The sequence below is a fragment of the Coenobita brevimanus genome, chromosome 39, assembly GCF_032717465.1.
Source record: "Coenobita brevimanus isolate Jiangsu-jjx chromosome 39, ASM3271746v2, whole genome shotgun sequence".
Classification (NCBI taxonomy): domain Eukaryota; kingdom Metazoa; phylum Arthropoda; class Malacostraca; order Decapoda; family Coenobitidae; genus Coenobita; species Coenobita brevimanus.
In genome coordinates this window covers 16,897,408-16,910,032 of record NC_136992.1, presented here as the reverse complement: position 1 = coordinate 16,910,032, position 12,625 = coordinate 16,897,408, and the positions used below count along the sequence as shown (strand labels likewise).

At 41.4% G+C, this 12,625-nt stretch overlaps 1 protein-coding gene across 1 annotated transcript; it reads right to left on the bottom strand.

The window, feature by feature from the left end:
- Positions 1-1,386: 1,386 nt before the first annotated feature.
- On the bottom strand, positions 1,387-5,400 carry LOC145396805 (uncharacterized). The gene is made up of 2 exons (XM_080270095.1): positions 5,329-5,400; positions 1,387-2,025 (listed from the first exon to the last, which is right to left on the bottom strand). The coding sequence occupies exons 1-2, from the start codon at positions 5,398-5,400 to the stop codon at positions 1,387-1,389; spliced, it is 711 nt and encodes a 236-aa protein (XP_080126221.1).
- Positions 5,401-12,625: the final 7,225 nt, after the last annotated feature.

Here is a 12,625-nt window from a genome sequence, read left to right as displayed (position 1 = left end):
AAAATCGTCTGTAGACAGAATAAATATTGCGTAATCGGACTGAAGAGAATAAAGTAAATGAAACACCGCGGAAGTAGTAAAAATAAAATTCTGACTACGTCATATGGGTGAAGGGGTTAAAACAACTAAGACAAAATAGACAAAATAAGACACGTAGGCCTATTTCAGGAAAACAAGTAAAAAAGTAATTTACTTCAAAGAAATATTAAAGAAAATAAATGTATAGGCAGTGCTATATTTGAGAATGCTCATTTTGTGCGAAAAGCCCAGCAAAACCAGTAAAAAATATAATGCTCATTCTAATGACGTATCTATTTGGTTTATTACTCCCACCCGCAGACGACTAGTCTTATTGCTACCTACAGACGACTACTCAACTTGGGGATCATTTGTTGCAGTGAAGGTGTTAAGGCCACGAATGATCTAACCCCGCTGTTTAGAAAAAGTCTCTATTAAGCAGAAAAAAAAATTTCTGCAGATGGTAAGAACAAACCAAACCAATACTCTAAGGGCAACAGCTGCATGAAAATGTATGACTTATTCCGAAATTTGCATTTTGTATCTTTTTATATGTATGTTTGTATTTCTAACTCACAGATACAAAATCAAAGAAGAAACAGGCCAGCAAGCTGAGCACAGTATTTTAAAGTATGCCTAAAGTATTGGCTCGGTTTGATTCATACATTTTGCTCAAGCCAAATGTTACGTACCTCTCTAGTTGGGGTAACTGTTTTGGCGTTTAGTGGCTCCGCATCCGTAAGCTGGACACTTTTGTGACAATAATAGTAATAATAGTAGTAGTAGTAATAATAATAATAATAATAATAATAATAATAATAATAATAATAAAGAGACATACTGATAATCTAACAAAATTGGACTCAAGATACCAAGGCCAGGTATACTCTCTGACTCTGACTAACAAGTACCAGGACGTTATCAGCACCGTGCATTTTGAAAAACTTGACCGAAGAATCTGAAAACAGCTCCCCCTGTATGTATCTCTGTCATTAATGGTAACTGCACCATACACCAGCGGATCAAATACTAGTGTAATGGCGTCAGAGCTCCTCATTCCAGAGTCAGACATAGCAATCATTCTGAGATGACACGCTACGCTCTGCTCATTTTCACATCCGTCTTGCTGAATTGATTGGGTACGTTTTGGTGAGACTGTACACCCATAGTAAGTTTTTGGTCAATCAGACAATAAAGTCGTAAGGCTTGAAAACCAACAGTGACAAGAACAAGAAATCGAGGGGAAAAAATGTCACTTCGAGAACATTAAAAATACATCATCTGATTCAAGGAGTTGAGGGTCAGGGCTATTCTGATTACAATAAATCTTGAGTCATCAGATGTAAGTGATAACCCAGCTGGCATTTACTAACAGTTTGTCAACATGGCCAATTCTAACCAATATCTAGACATATCAAATACTGGGTGAGGTTCCACTACATACTTGCAGATCAGTTCTGTTAGGGAGGTAATGGCCTTCACATCCTTCTCAGCAAAGTTATTTCTTGTCGAGCAGTTCGTAAAAGCGATATTGAACTTCATGACTGCCTTTTCAATTTCATCCTTCATGTAGCTGTAGTTGTAGGTGGTCAGATGGAGGCTACAGGCCACAGGCATGCGCTTGTCATACAAAAGATCACATTTCAAACATTCCTTCGTGTTGGGATCTATAGCCTGTGAGCATTTGACACACTTGAGATGTATTGGGGGCAACACTGGATTGTCCACGTCAGACATAACTGGCCACTTGTTATTACAGGCCTCACATGTGCACAGGAAATAGAAATGCTCCATCAAGTTATCCTTCCTAGACGACAAACTGGCATGACTGTATTCATGATAATAACTGATTGTGATGTCAGCACCAGCAGGAATGAACCGCACAGCCCTCAAGACCATTGTGTTGCGCCAAGGAAATACAGAACATGATGGCTTACATGAATGATTGGCAAGATTCAGGGTTGGAAACAGGCCACAGCCAATAACTTCAGTCTTGGGAACGTTGTCCTGTGAGGAAATATGGAAATAATTAGTTATACTCAACAGAACACTAGCTGTACACACGGCCTCTGCTGTTTACATAATACGTATTTGATAAAACTGTTCCAATTCTGTTTTTTATTTAATGTTAGCTACAGTAAAATCCTGTAGAGTTCTCTACAAATGTGTTGATTTCTGTGTCTTATTTCATAAATTATTTTGACATGGTGCGGCGAATAACCTCTAAAGGAACACCAGCATCAGGAATATGGTCACAGGTCATAAGCTAATTAACACTCAGATTACCACGTCTCACTCAAAGCAAAGAAAATCGTCTACAAGCAACTGGAACAGAAAAATATTATTTTGTCCCATTTTCAGGCCCCTCTGACAAACTCTTAGCTGAGTAAAATCGTCTAAGTTGGCTGGATTGGAATATTCGAGCTGTTCCAAAATATCAGTTAGGTTCCAACTACTCAGAAAAAGATAATTAGGCATTATCACTAAAAAACAGAAACAGCTCAACAAAAGAAAATTCATATAACTTAACGCCGCGAACTCGGGCCTTTGAGCTGTCAACACAAAACGTCATTCGGTATGCCTCCGGAAGCCTTGCACACTGACTCGCCATTCACCTCCATGAACTTGCTGACCTGATCACTTCATTGTCCCTATATACTGTATTACTGACAAAAGTTTGGTCAAAATCCGTCCAGGGGTTCAGGAGATATCGCATCCACAAGGTTAAACTAAGTCGACCCCATATCACCTTGACCTTTGACCCACTGACATTGCTGACCTAATCAGTTCATCATCCCTTCATACTGTATCACTGACAAAAGTTTGGTTGAGATCTGTTGTTGAGGGGTTTAGGAGATAATGCCCCCACAAAGACAAACTACGTCAACCCCACCTGACCTTGATATTTGAACCTTTGACCTAGCTGACCTCATCAGTTCATCATATCCTCATACTGCATCACTAACAAAAGTTTTGTTGGAATCTCAATGAGTTCATGAGGTACTGCACCCACAATAGTGTTACGGATGCACGCCCACAAGGATAAGCTAGGTCGACCCAATATGAACTTACCTTTGACCAGTTGTCCTTGGTGACCTTATCAGTTCATCATCTCCTCATACCAGTACCCCATCACTGACAAAAGTTTGGTAAAAATCCACTGATGGGTTCAGGAGATATCGCACACACAATAGTGTTATGGACACACACCCACACATGCAAAGATGGACAGACCAATCACTTAACGCCTCTTCCATCACAGGTGGGAGGAGACATAACAAAGAGCACTTAGTGAGAGCAATACCAGCACCAACCCGCTGGTCTAGGACTTTGCCCTGTGACCATTACTTTCGAGGTATTTCTCTAAAATCGAATTACTTCATGTTTGTCCGACTAATTGTTCTAAAAATCAAGTCTCTTCGTCTTTGTTTTACCTTGAACTCTTCCACAAAGTAATGTCTACATTGGATAAAAACTGGTTAATTTGCCCTTACCATATGACCTAGACCCTTGGGCTATTGTTCTTTAAAACAAGAAATCAACCCCTTGGGTGACCCTTCATTCATCCTTCACGTTTAATCTAAAGCGTCAAATTTCTTCTATTTATTTTGTTCACACAAAGGCACATGGTGGAATGTCCATTCGCTTGATGTAGTGCTCCTACTTTTTCACTCACCTTTATCATTCTTTTTTCTGTATGTCTTCTTCTCTTCATATTTCTTCCATCATCCTTGTCATTTTTATTACTCTTCTTTCTACTTCAGGTGGTTCTACACTGAGTGACTAGCCCAGTGGTTTCTTGTAACCCAGGAAACCATTTACAATGCTGGTTGTTAATAATATAACCAAATAACGGGATGACGTTGAGCCAAGTATAGTGCCCCTGTTAACTACATGGAGACACACAAATGCAGTAGCCATCCTGGAACCAAACCTCCACATTGTACCCCGCAATGTTGTAATGAACCCTCGTGTACCAGATGGGAACAGACAGCACTGCAGGGACAGTTGCTTGCCTGCGGTTTATGGGTCTGCTTGGTCACAGACTGAGGTAACTCAACAGCATCAACAACATTACGAAGACATATGTCTCAGACTTGGAACTGGCTCTTTATGCTGACCTTTGAATGACTGTTCTCAAAACTGGATCTCTTCGTTCTTGCCTGATCTTTAACGAATCTACAAAGTTTGGTTCAATTAAGAACAAACTGTTTGCGTTCACTTTAACCTGTAACCCTAGAATAGGACTTTTTTCCATTACTTACCTCTGACTGTCTTCGAAATCAGCCTTTCATTCTTGCATGGTTCTCATTTCTTCCACAAAGTTTTTTAAACTGGATGACCTCTGCAAGTTGGACTTATCCGGTATCCTTGACCTATGATGCATTGTTCTCAGAAACAACAGATTTACTCCTTGTCTGACCCTCAACCATTCCACCAAGTTTGGTAGAAACACGATTAAAACTGAGAAATTTTGAAAATGAACATGGGCGCTCGTGCATTTTTCTTATTTTTACCTTGCCCTATATCCTTGACCTTTGAGCAACAGCTCTCAAAACTGAACCACTTCAATCTTGCCTTATCCTCAACCTTTACTCTAAGTTCTGTCAAAAGCGGATAGAAACTCCAAGCTGATTTTGCAAGGTGAACGTTTGGCCTAGCCCTGTGACCTTGACTTTTGACTTATTGTTCTCTATAGCAACAGGTATCCTCGTTGTCCAACCATAAACACTTTGATCAATTTTGGCAAAATTGGATACAGACTGTTTGAGTATTTGGGGGCACACACACACACACACACACACACACACACACACACACACACACACACACACAGATGAAAACATAACACCCGTTCTCACTCCATGTGCGCAGATTTCATAAGCATGCAGAAACATGGACCTGACTGTAGTAAGTCGCTGGTGATCTCTAGGTTTGTCTTTTGGAGGAATACTTTTGTTTAGTCTAAGAAAAAAAAAAAAACTTCCAATGACATTCATAACAACAAGCACCATATAATGTCACTCTTAGCCACAGGATAAGTATCATAAAACATTAATCATCATCATCAACAGTCACCACATTCAAGTAACCGTCCAGGTTGTCGCTGGAAAGTCCTCCCCAAGGTGGAAGGAAGGCTGTTGCCAGGTGGTTACTGACTCACTCACTCACTCTTCTCCCACAAATGTTACTCAGCTAGAGGGGACCCTGATCCTGGATCAGTAACGATAATGAAGTTTGATCATTGCTAGACGGCAACAGCATCATGAAGGCTGTGGGCAAAATCAATGATGTGAACAAGTTCTGTACCTGCAACAAACTTAACGTGTTGTCAGACGTGGATGGGTGAGGTGATGGCAGTTTCTCTTGCAGCATTGGCATTATCTTCAGCTCTGGATAGTTCGTTGCTTGCCCCCCCTCCCTTCTTTACTGCAGTAACTATATAACGTTAAAAAAAAAAAAAAAAAAAAAAATCATGCTTCACCACACCACTTCTTACTGGTTATAGGTTATTCTCAGCCTAGAAATCGACAGCTTCATCCATCACTACGGCAGCTTACTGCAGCAGGCTGACTATGAAGCCTTTAAGGGGTTCAATGCTCCACCTTTCTTCCTGTGCCTTTTCCAAGTCTGCTGTTCTAGAATGAACAGGGACCTGTTGTTAAACTCTTCAATAGGACTCTTGTGGCGCTCCAGAACATTGTTCTGATCAACCTTGAGGCGAACCTGCTTCGAAACTCGAAAAAATTTTGGTGCACGTTCGATATACTGTATTACTGAATCCGACAACGGAATGCACAAACTCCTGTCGCAGCGCAAGCCAACACCATCGAAAGTCTCTTCAATCACTGTTTTCCACTGAGCAGCGGTGTCATTCACAGCCTCCATGATGCTACTTTTCCGGAACATATCGAGAAAGTCTCCAGCATCCTGTTCATTAGCATTCATTGCTTTCCCCTCGACTTTAACCACGTCAGTTTGCAGTCTGGTGACGTATTCTTTATTTTATTCTTTAAATCTACACGATTTTATGCACTTTAGGATAGATTTTTCGTACTGCTGGGATTAGGTATATATGAAAAGAATGCGTCACCGACGCCTACACAGGTGGGTTCGAGTTTCAAAGCACTAAAACAAACTTAAGCCAGCTTTTAGAAACAACTCCTAGGTGGCCACTGACTGTTCCCTTCCGCTGCTTCAGGTCTTCGCACAACTTGCTGGCCTCATCCACCATGACGATAATGGCGAATAGATGCATATGATACTGCGTTTGGTCCTCTCTCTACACTTGGCGTAGCTCATCCATCCTTTTGATAACCGGTTCCCATTTCATGCTGATTTCTTCGTGTCATGTTCTGTGCTGTGGCCTTTAGTTTTAAGACCTTCTTTACAACTGTGGCCGTGTACACAGCTGGTGGAAGTGAACCCCTCACCTGTCTCTTGATGCCTGATTGCGTTAAGCTTTAAAATTGCCATTTAGCATTACCATCAGACTATTGACGTTGGCCTTACTGAAGACACCAGACTCAGCAACACACTTATTTTCATTTTAGATCTCAACATATCTTGATTATTGTTAACAATTATTAAGCAGAGACCACATTATTTTTTTATATAAATGTTTCAGTACTGCATACTATCCTTACTCTTAATATGTACAGTCCAGCGATGGTGGCATGGGTTGGATAATTTCTGACCACGACATTGTATGCTCTTCTCTCTCGCTAATTATCACTTTTGCGCTTATATTTATATATCTATATATATCTATATATCTATCTATATATATCTACATATCTATCTATCTATATCTATATCTATATCTATCTATATAATGTATATATATATATATATATATATATATATATATATATATATATATATATATATATATATATATATATAAATTACCATTCGCAATTGAAATACAGATCATATTGTGCTTAATAACAAGAAACTCATATCAGACAAAAACTGCGTGTTGTCTTGGGCTGGCTAGTCGGCGACCATTCCATTTTACATATGTATGAGACGTTGACAGTTTTGATTATGGGTGGTAAAACAAAGCTAGACTGAGCATAAGCCACACACTTCAGTTATCATCTTCAGTGTACTCTCCGTCTACATCCACAGACTTGTTCCAATACTGCTGATGAAAACATCACTGAACTCTTATCCTGACTCTTCAGGACGCTCGTCGTTTCACGCTGTATCCCATCAGTGATGTTGCCAACAATCACTCCACTTCGTACTGCGTTTGTTTCTCACTGCCTCACACAAACGATTTAAAATTTTCAAGCACAAATCTCAGTTAACAGTAGCATACTCAGGAGAAGTCTGTATGCACAATACCTTTTATGTCAATAAATCCAAGCAGCACTGAATTATGATTTCAGTCTTGATTGACAAGTTCTGAGGGTTCTCGATGACAATGATGTCCAGCTAAGAGCTCTTTTTTGATATGAGGGTGATATGCAGTATGTAAGCTAAGGTTCCACCCGTGTTATGACTCTGCATCAAAATGTTGGATGTGATGCACATCAAATCAATCAGGCTGAAGGAAGAAATGACATGATGCTGCTTGTAATTATGTGTGGGGATGACTGGCGTATATCTGGTCGTAATGTATATACAAAAACACCGATGGTGTGCGGGTCATATAACCATAATCTTGCCCCTGCTGCAGTGCACTGGCACATGGTTTTGCTTCCCCCAGTGAATTATGGCAACTAGCCGAGTGACAAATAAGTGATAGGCAATGGCACGAATCACTGGTCATTCATTATTAGTTGGTGGGACTGCAATTAGGTGTTGTTATCTGTCACATATAATGCTTCCGCCCATATATGGTGGAGGCATCAAGTGATTGATCTGTCCGTGCGTGGGGGTGGGCGTATGTGTGTCAATAGCACTATTGTGAGCGCGATATCTCCTGAACCCACTGATGGATTTTCACCAAACGTTTGTCATTGATTCAGTAGAAGGAGATGGTGAAGTAATTAGGTCAGCTAGGTCAAAGAGTCAAAGGTCAAGGTCATACTGGGTCGACTTACTTCATCATTGTGGATGCGATATCTCCTGCACCACTTACCAGATTTTGACCAAACTTTTTTGTGTGATACGGTATGAAAGGTCAATTAAATAGCTAAGTCAGCAAGGTCAAAGGGTCAATTGTCAAGGTCATATGGGGCTGACTTAGTTTATCCTTGTGAGTGTGTGCCCGTTTCAATATTGAGGGCGTGATATCTCCTGAACCCATCGACGGATGTCTACTTAATTTTTGTCAATGATACAGTATGAGGATATGATGAACCCATTAGGTCAGCTAGGTCAAGGTCATATGGAGTTGACTTAGTTTATGCTTGTGGGCTCGATATCTCCTGAACCCCTCAACGGATTTTGACCAAACTTTTGTCAATGATACAGTATGAAGGAATGATGAACTGAGTAGGTCAGCAAAGTCAAGGGTCAAAGGTCATACGGGGTCAGCTTAGTTTATCTCTAAGAGTGCAATATCTCTTGAACCCCTTGATGGATTTCGATCAAACTTTTGTCACTGATACAGTATGAAGGGACGATGAACTGACTAGGTCAGCAATGTCTTGGAGACTGTATGGAAAGTCCATGCAAAACTCTTGCCTGAGGCATACCAGGCGATGCTTTGCATCGACAGCTCGGGGTCCCAGTTCTTGCCACTTTATTTTCATTTTAAAGTAGAAAGATACTAGTTAATGTTATGGATCATAATACATAAATCAAATTTAGTAGACATAGTATTAGACAACACATGAATAATGATCTTCAGTTGGCAAGTCAGCAACCATACCATTGTATGCACATATCTCTCATTTTCACGTGCAGCTCAAAAATATCTATTGCCATTCACAGTTATAATGCACACATAACATTTTCTAGAACTAGAGGGGCACTCAGTGGAGCGCATCTCTCCGACAAGGGCAACGTAATTTCCATACCACTCTTCATAATGGGTTAGGTTATCTCATCATTGATTAAGGTTTCGCAAGAAGTGTTTTCCGGCTCCACAATCTGTAATACGATCCGGATCGGTCTCAAAAGCCAATCGATTGTTCCCTGGGACATGGGCTATCTACCTACCAAATCTGGTCCAAATCTCTTTTTGTTTTTGAGTAATCCTGCTAACAGACAACTAACAAACTAACAAACAGGGTTGAAAACATACTCTCCTTGTCGGAAAGACTTGATTAGGGTTTCGCAAAAAGAGTTTTCCGGATTCAGAATCTGGAATACGATCTGGATCGGTCCCAAAATTTAATCGATTGTTCCATTGGACATGGGCTATCTACCCACCAAATTTCGTCCAAATCTCTCCTTTAGTTTTTTAGTAAGCCTGCTAACAAACAAACAAACAAGGGTGAAAAACATACTCTCAATGTCGGAGAGAATTAAAAGAACAATATCCTAGTACCACAGCACGTGTCTAGGGCAGTCATGGTCTTTAACCCACGGGACGCAACATACCTCACGAGATGTTTCTAGAGGGCTGCTACATACTTCTTCACAGGGATATTCTAAATCTTGTACCACAAAGATTCTGGAGGGAGCAATGTCACACAAATTTTGCTGCAGGTTAGCTTTCATTTCTCATCAGACTCATCCCCACCCATAAGGTTAAGTCCAAAAACAAAGGAATAGTAGCAACATCTGACACTCACGATAGCACCCAACGAAGGCTCAAACCTGTATAGAACACTAAAAGCTGCATGCAAGGCCAACAGTGGCTAAAGAAGAGATAGAGGGATTAAATATACTGTTGTGCTGTAGGATTTGGCAAATGATTTTTATCTGGAGATGTAAGGAAGATTCTAGTAATATTGATGTTTGATTTTCTCCTCCTCTTACCTTAGGAATCAGTTCTTGTCATTACTGTTTTATTGATGTTATTCAACTGCATTATTGTGCACGAAAATGTGAGTTGTCTCCTAGGTTCTAAAATATTCCGTACTGATCTAGTGGTAGAGTTATTTAAAAGGACTTCTCTGTCTTCTGGGACAGTGAGTGAGAATGGTAGGTGATTTAGGACAGAGGTATCGAGAGAGAGAGAGAGAGAGAGAGAGAGAGAGAGAGAGTCAGACAGACAGACAGACAGACAGACAGACAGAGAGCACAGTGTATTGCCAGTGTACCTCAGCTTTTCCTGGAAGGAATAAAACCCTGAATTGTTGAGAAGCCTTTGATTAACATTCTGGAATGGCAACGTGTCGTACTCAACGTATCCACAAACCCTATAGTGTAACAATTGGTGTTAGGTGTGGGGTACGTTTTGACAGATGGAAATGCGTGGACATGTTGCCAAAAAGGCGGACATATCTCTGGCAGATTATATCTGCAGTGTTGAGAGCACGGGAAGAACAAAAGAAGTATCAAGAACAGCAAGGAGTCCAAGCACAACACTATACAATACTAGAGGAACAGCTAACTGGGCGGAGATAGAAGCTTCACCAGCTACGAGGGGTATCTGAGGAGAAAAGCCACGCTTGGAATCAGGTGTTTCAAAAGGATCGTGAGAAGTGGTGTGTGGAGCTGAGAGTTGCAACTGGGAAAAAGAAGCAATAAGAAGTGGGGTACAGCGAGGTAGAGAGAATAAGCAACCAAGTAAAATAAGTGAAGGAAGAAGTTTCCTGTATTGTGGAGCATAAAGAGAGAATTAAGTAACACCGTAAATGTCTTGAACAGTTTTTGGTTAAAAGTCAGCACACAACACACCTCTTGATTGCCAGTGACAGGTGCATGGAGGGCGAAAATGAGATGTGGAATCCTAAGGCCCCTGAATATGTCCCCGAGTCAAAATAGTGTCATCCAAGGCGGTATGCACATGCCACTGAAGAAAAAGCCTTAGGATTTTGATGTCAAAGTATCTTGGGAGGCTCACCATGCCCAATTTGAGCCCTTTGCCAGTGAGAATGGGTGGGATGACTGGCAATGTGCAGTTCATCTGGCCACGAGCCTAAAATGGGGTAAAAAAACACCAGGGATTGGTCTTCAGGTCCCAGTCCCAGATTCGAACCCGGATAAGAGGAGAGCCTTTACAAGAACTGGCCCAGGATCTAGACAGTTTGGTTCATAAAGCTTACACAGGAGCCAATTTTGACTTCCTGATGGTGCTGCTTTGGGGATCAGTTCACTGAAGACCTTGACAGCCCCAACTGAAGGTTCATGTGAGGCAGGCCAAACCAGTGAGCCTGAAGGAAGCCCTTGTCATTGCCTTTGAATCTGAGTCCTACTTCAGATCCTGCTACTCAAGCTTCTACACAAACTTCAAGGCATGTAGGGGCTCAGTCAAGGACATGAATATGTTTTAAAAAGCATGCGTCTTCTATGAGAAGACTGAACACCAAAAGAAAGACTGCCACAAGTGGAAGAGAGACCAACAAAAAAGATCAACAAGACGGAAGAGTGTTGGGCGTGCAGGCAACAGGGACATCTGAAAGGGGACTGAATGGAAGGCCCAGCTGCAGAAGAACCAGGCCGAAAATCATCCAAGACAATCGTCTGTGAAAATATCGTGGACCTGGGAGGTACATTTGGAGTGAAGCCAAGGATCTGCTGGACACCAGAGACAAGAGGAGGGCTCAGGAGAGTGACGAAGTCATTGCAGCACTGGCAATCCAGGTCTTCTCGCCATGGACATGGAGGCGGTCAACCTTCCCTTGCCCGACATTCAGGATGCTGCAATTAGAAGGGGTGACTGCAGACGATTCAGGTACAGAGTGCTCCAAACTCCGTGGGACAATGATGGCAGAGACAGTGGTGACGCCCCGCAAGGCTGGAAGATTATCATGTAAATCCTTGTACAAAGGTAGGATTAGACGGTGTGTAGGGGAGGACACAGTTATGATGGAGGGACAGTGTTGCGCTGTAGGATATGATTGGTGGTTTTTATATGAAGATGTGAGGAACATTCTAGAAATTTAGACATGTTTCTTTAATTTCTTTCTCTCTCTCTCTCTCTCCTACCTTAAGAATTAGTTCTTGTGATGAGTCCAACTCATGGAATTGGGTATAATCTGATTTGGCAATTTGATCAAATCGAAATTTGGTTTGTTACCAAGTTTGTAGCAAGTTCAGTCCAGATTAGTGGCTAATGGTTCGCTTAACAAACCAGTAACCATTAACTCTCCTTCTCTTACTGACTCTATTCAGTGTCAGTGTCTTTGCCGCACTGCTGGCTTCAACAGCCACTGCTCCTGTGAACTGTCTGCTTGCATCCCTCCACCACTACAGTGGGTGTCACACCCATCTAGGAACAAAGTCTCATTCCTTTTCTGCCCAGCTCTCTAATGGAAGAATCAACAATTACTCCCAGTCCTTCATGTATGCAACAGGTCTCCCTCTGTCTCGATTTCCTCTGCCTATGATCTCCAGTCTTTCAAACGCAGTGTGCCCAGGTATCTCGAAATGAACGGATCTTGAATTTTGCTCTCTGTTATCTTGTTTTTGTTTTTTTCTTGGAGGGAAGACTCTTGCGGGCTCCTGGCCTTTGGTTCCTTCTTTCTGGCATAAAAAATGCTGACTAAAATAGTCCTATACATTTTAACGTTCGCTGAAAACTGTAGACCTACATTAG

What these genes read in the sequence shown, in the direction of transcription:
- LOC145396805 (XM_080270095.1), bottom strand. Translation starts at nt 5,400, where the DNA reads ATGCCAATGCTGCAAGAGAAACTGCCATCACCTCACCCATCCACGTCT. An exon ending in ACACGTTAAGTTTGTTGCAG is followed by an intron (nt 2,026 to 5,328) that starts GTACAGAACTTG and finishes ATTTCCTCACAG; the next exon opens with GACAACGTTCCCAAGACTGA.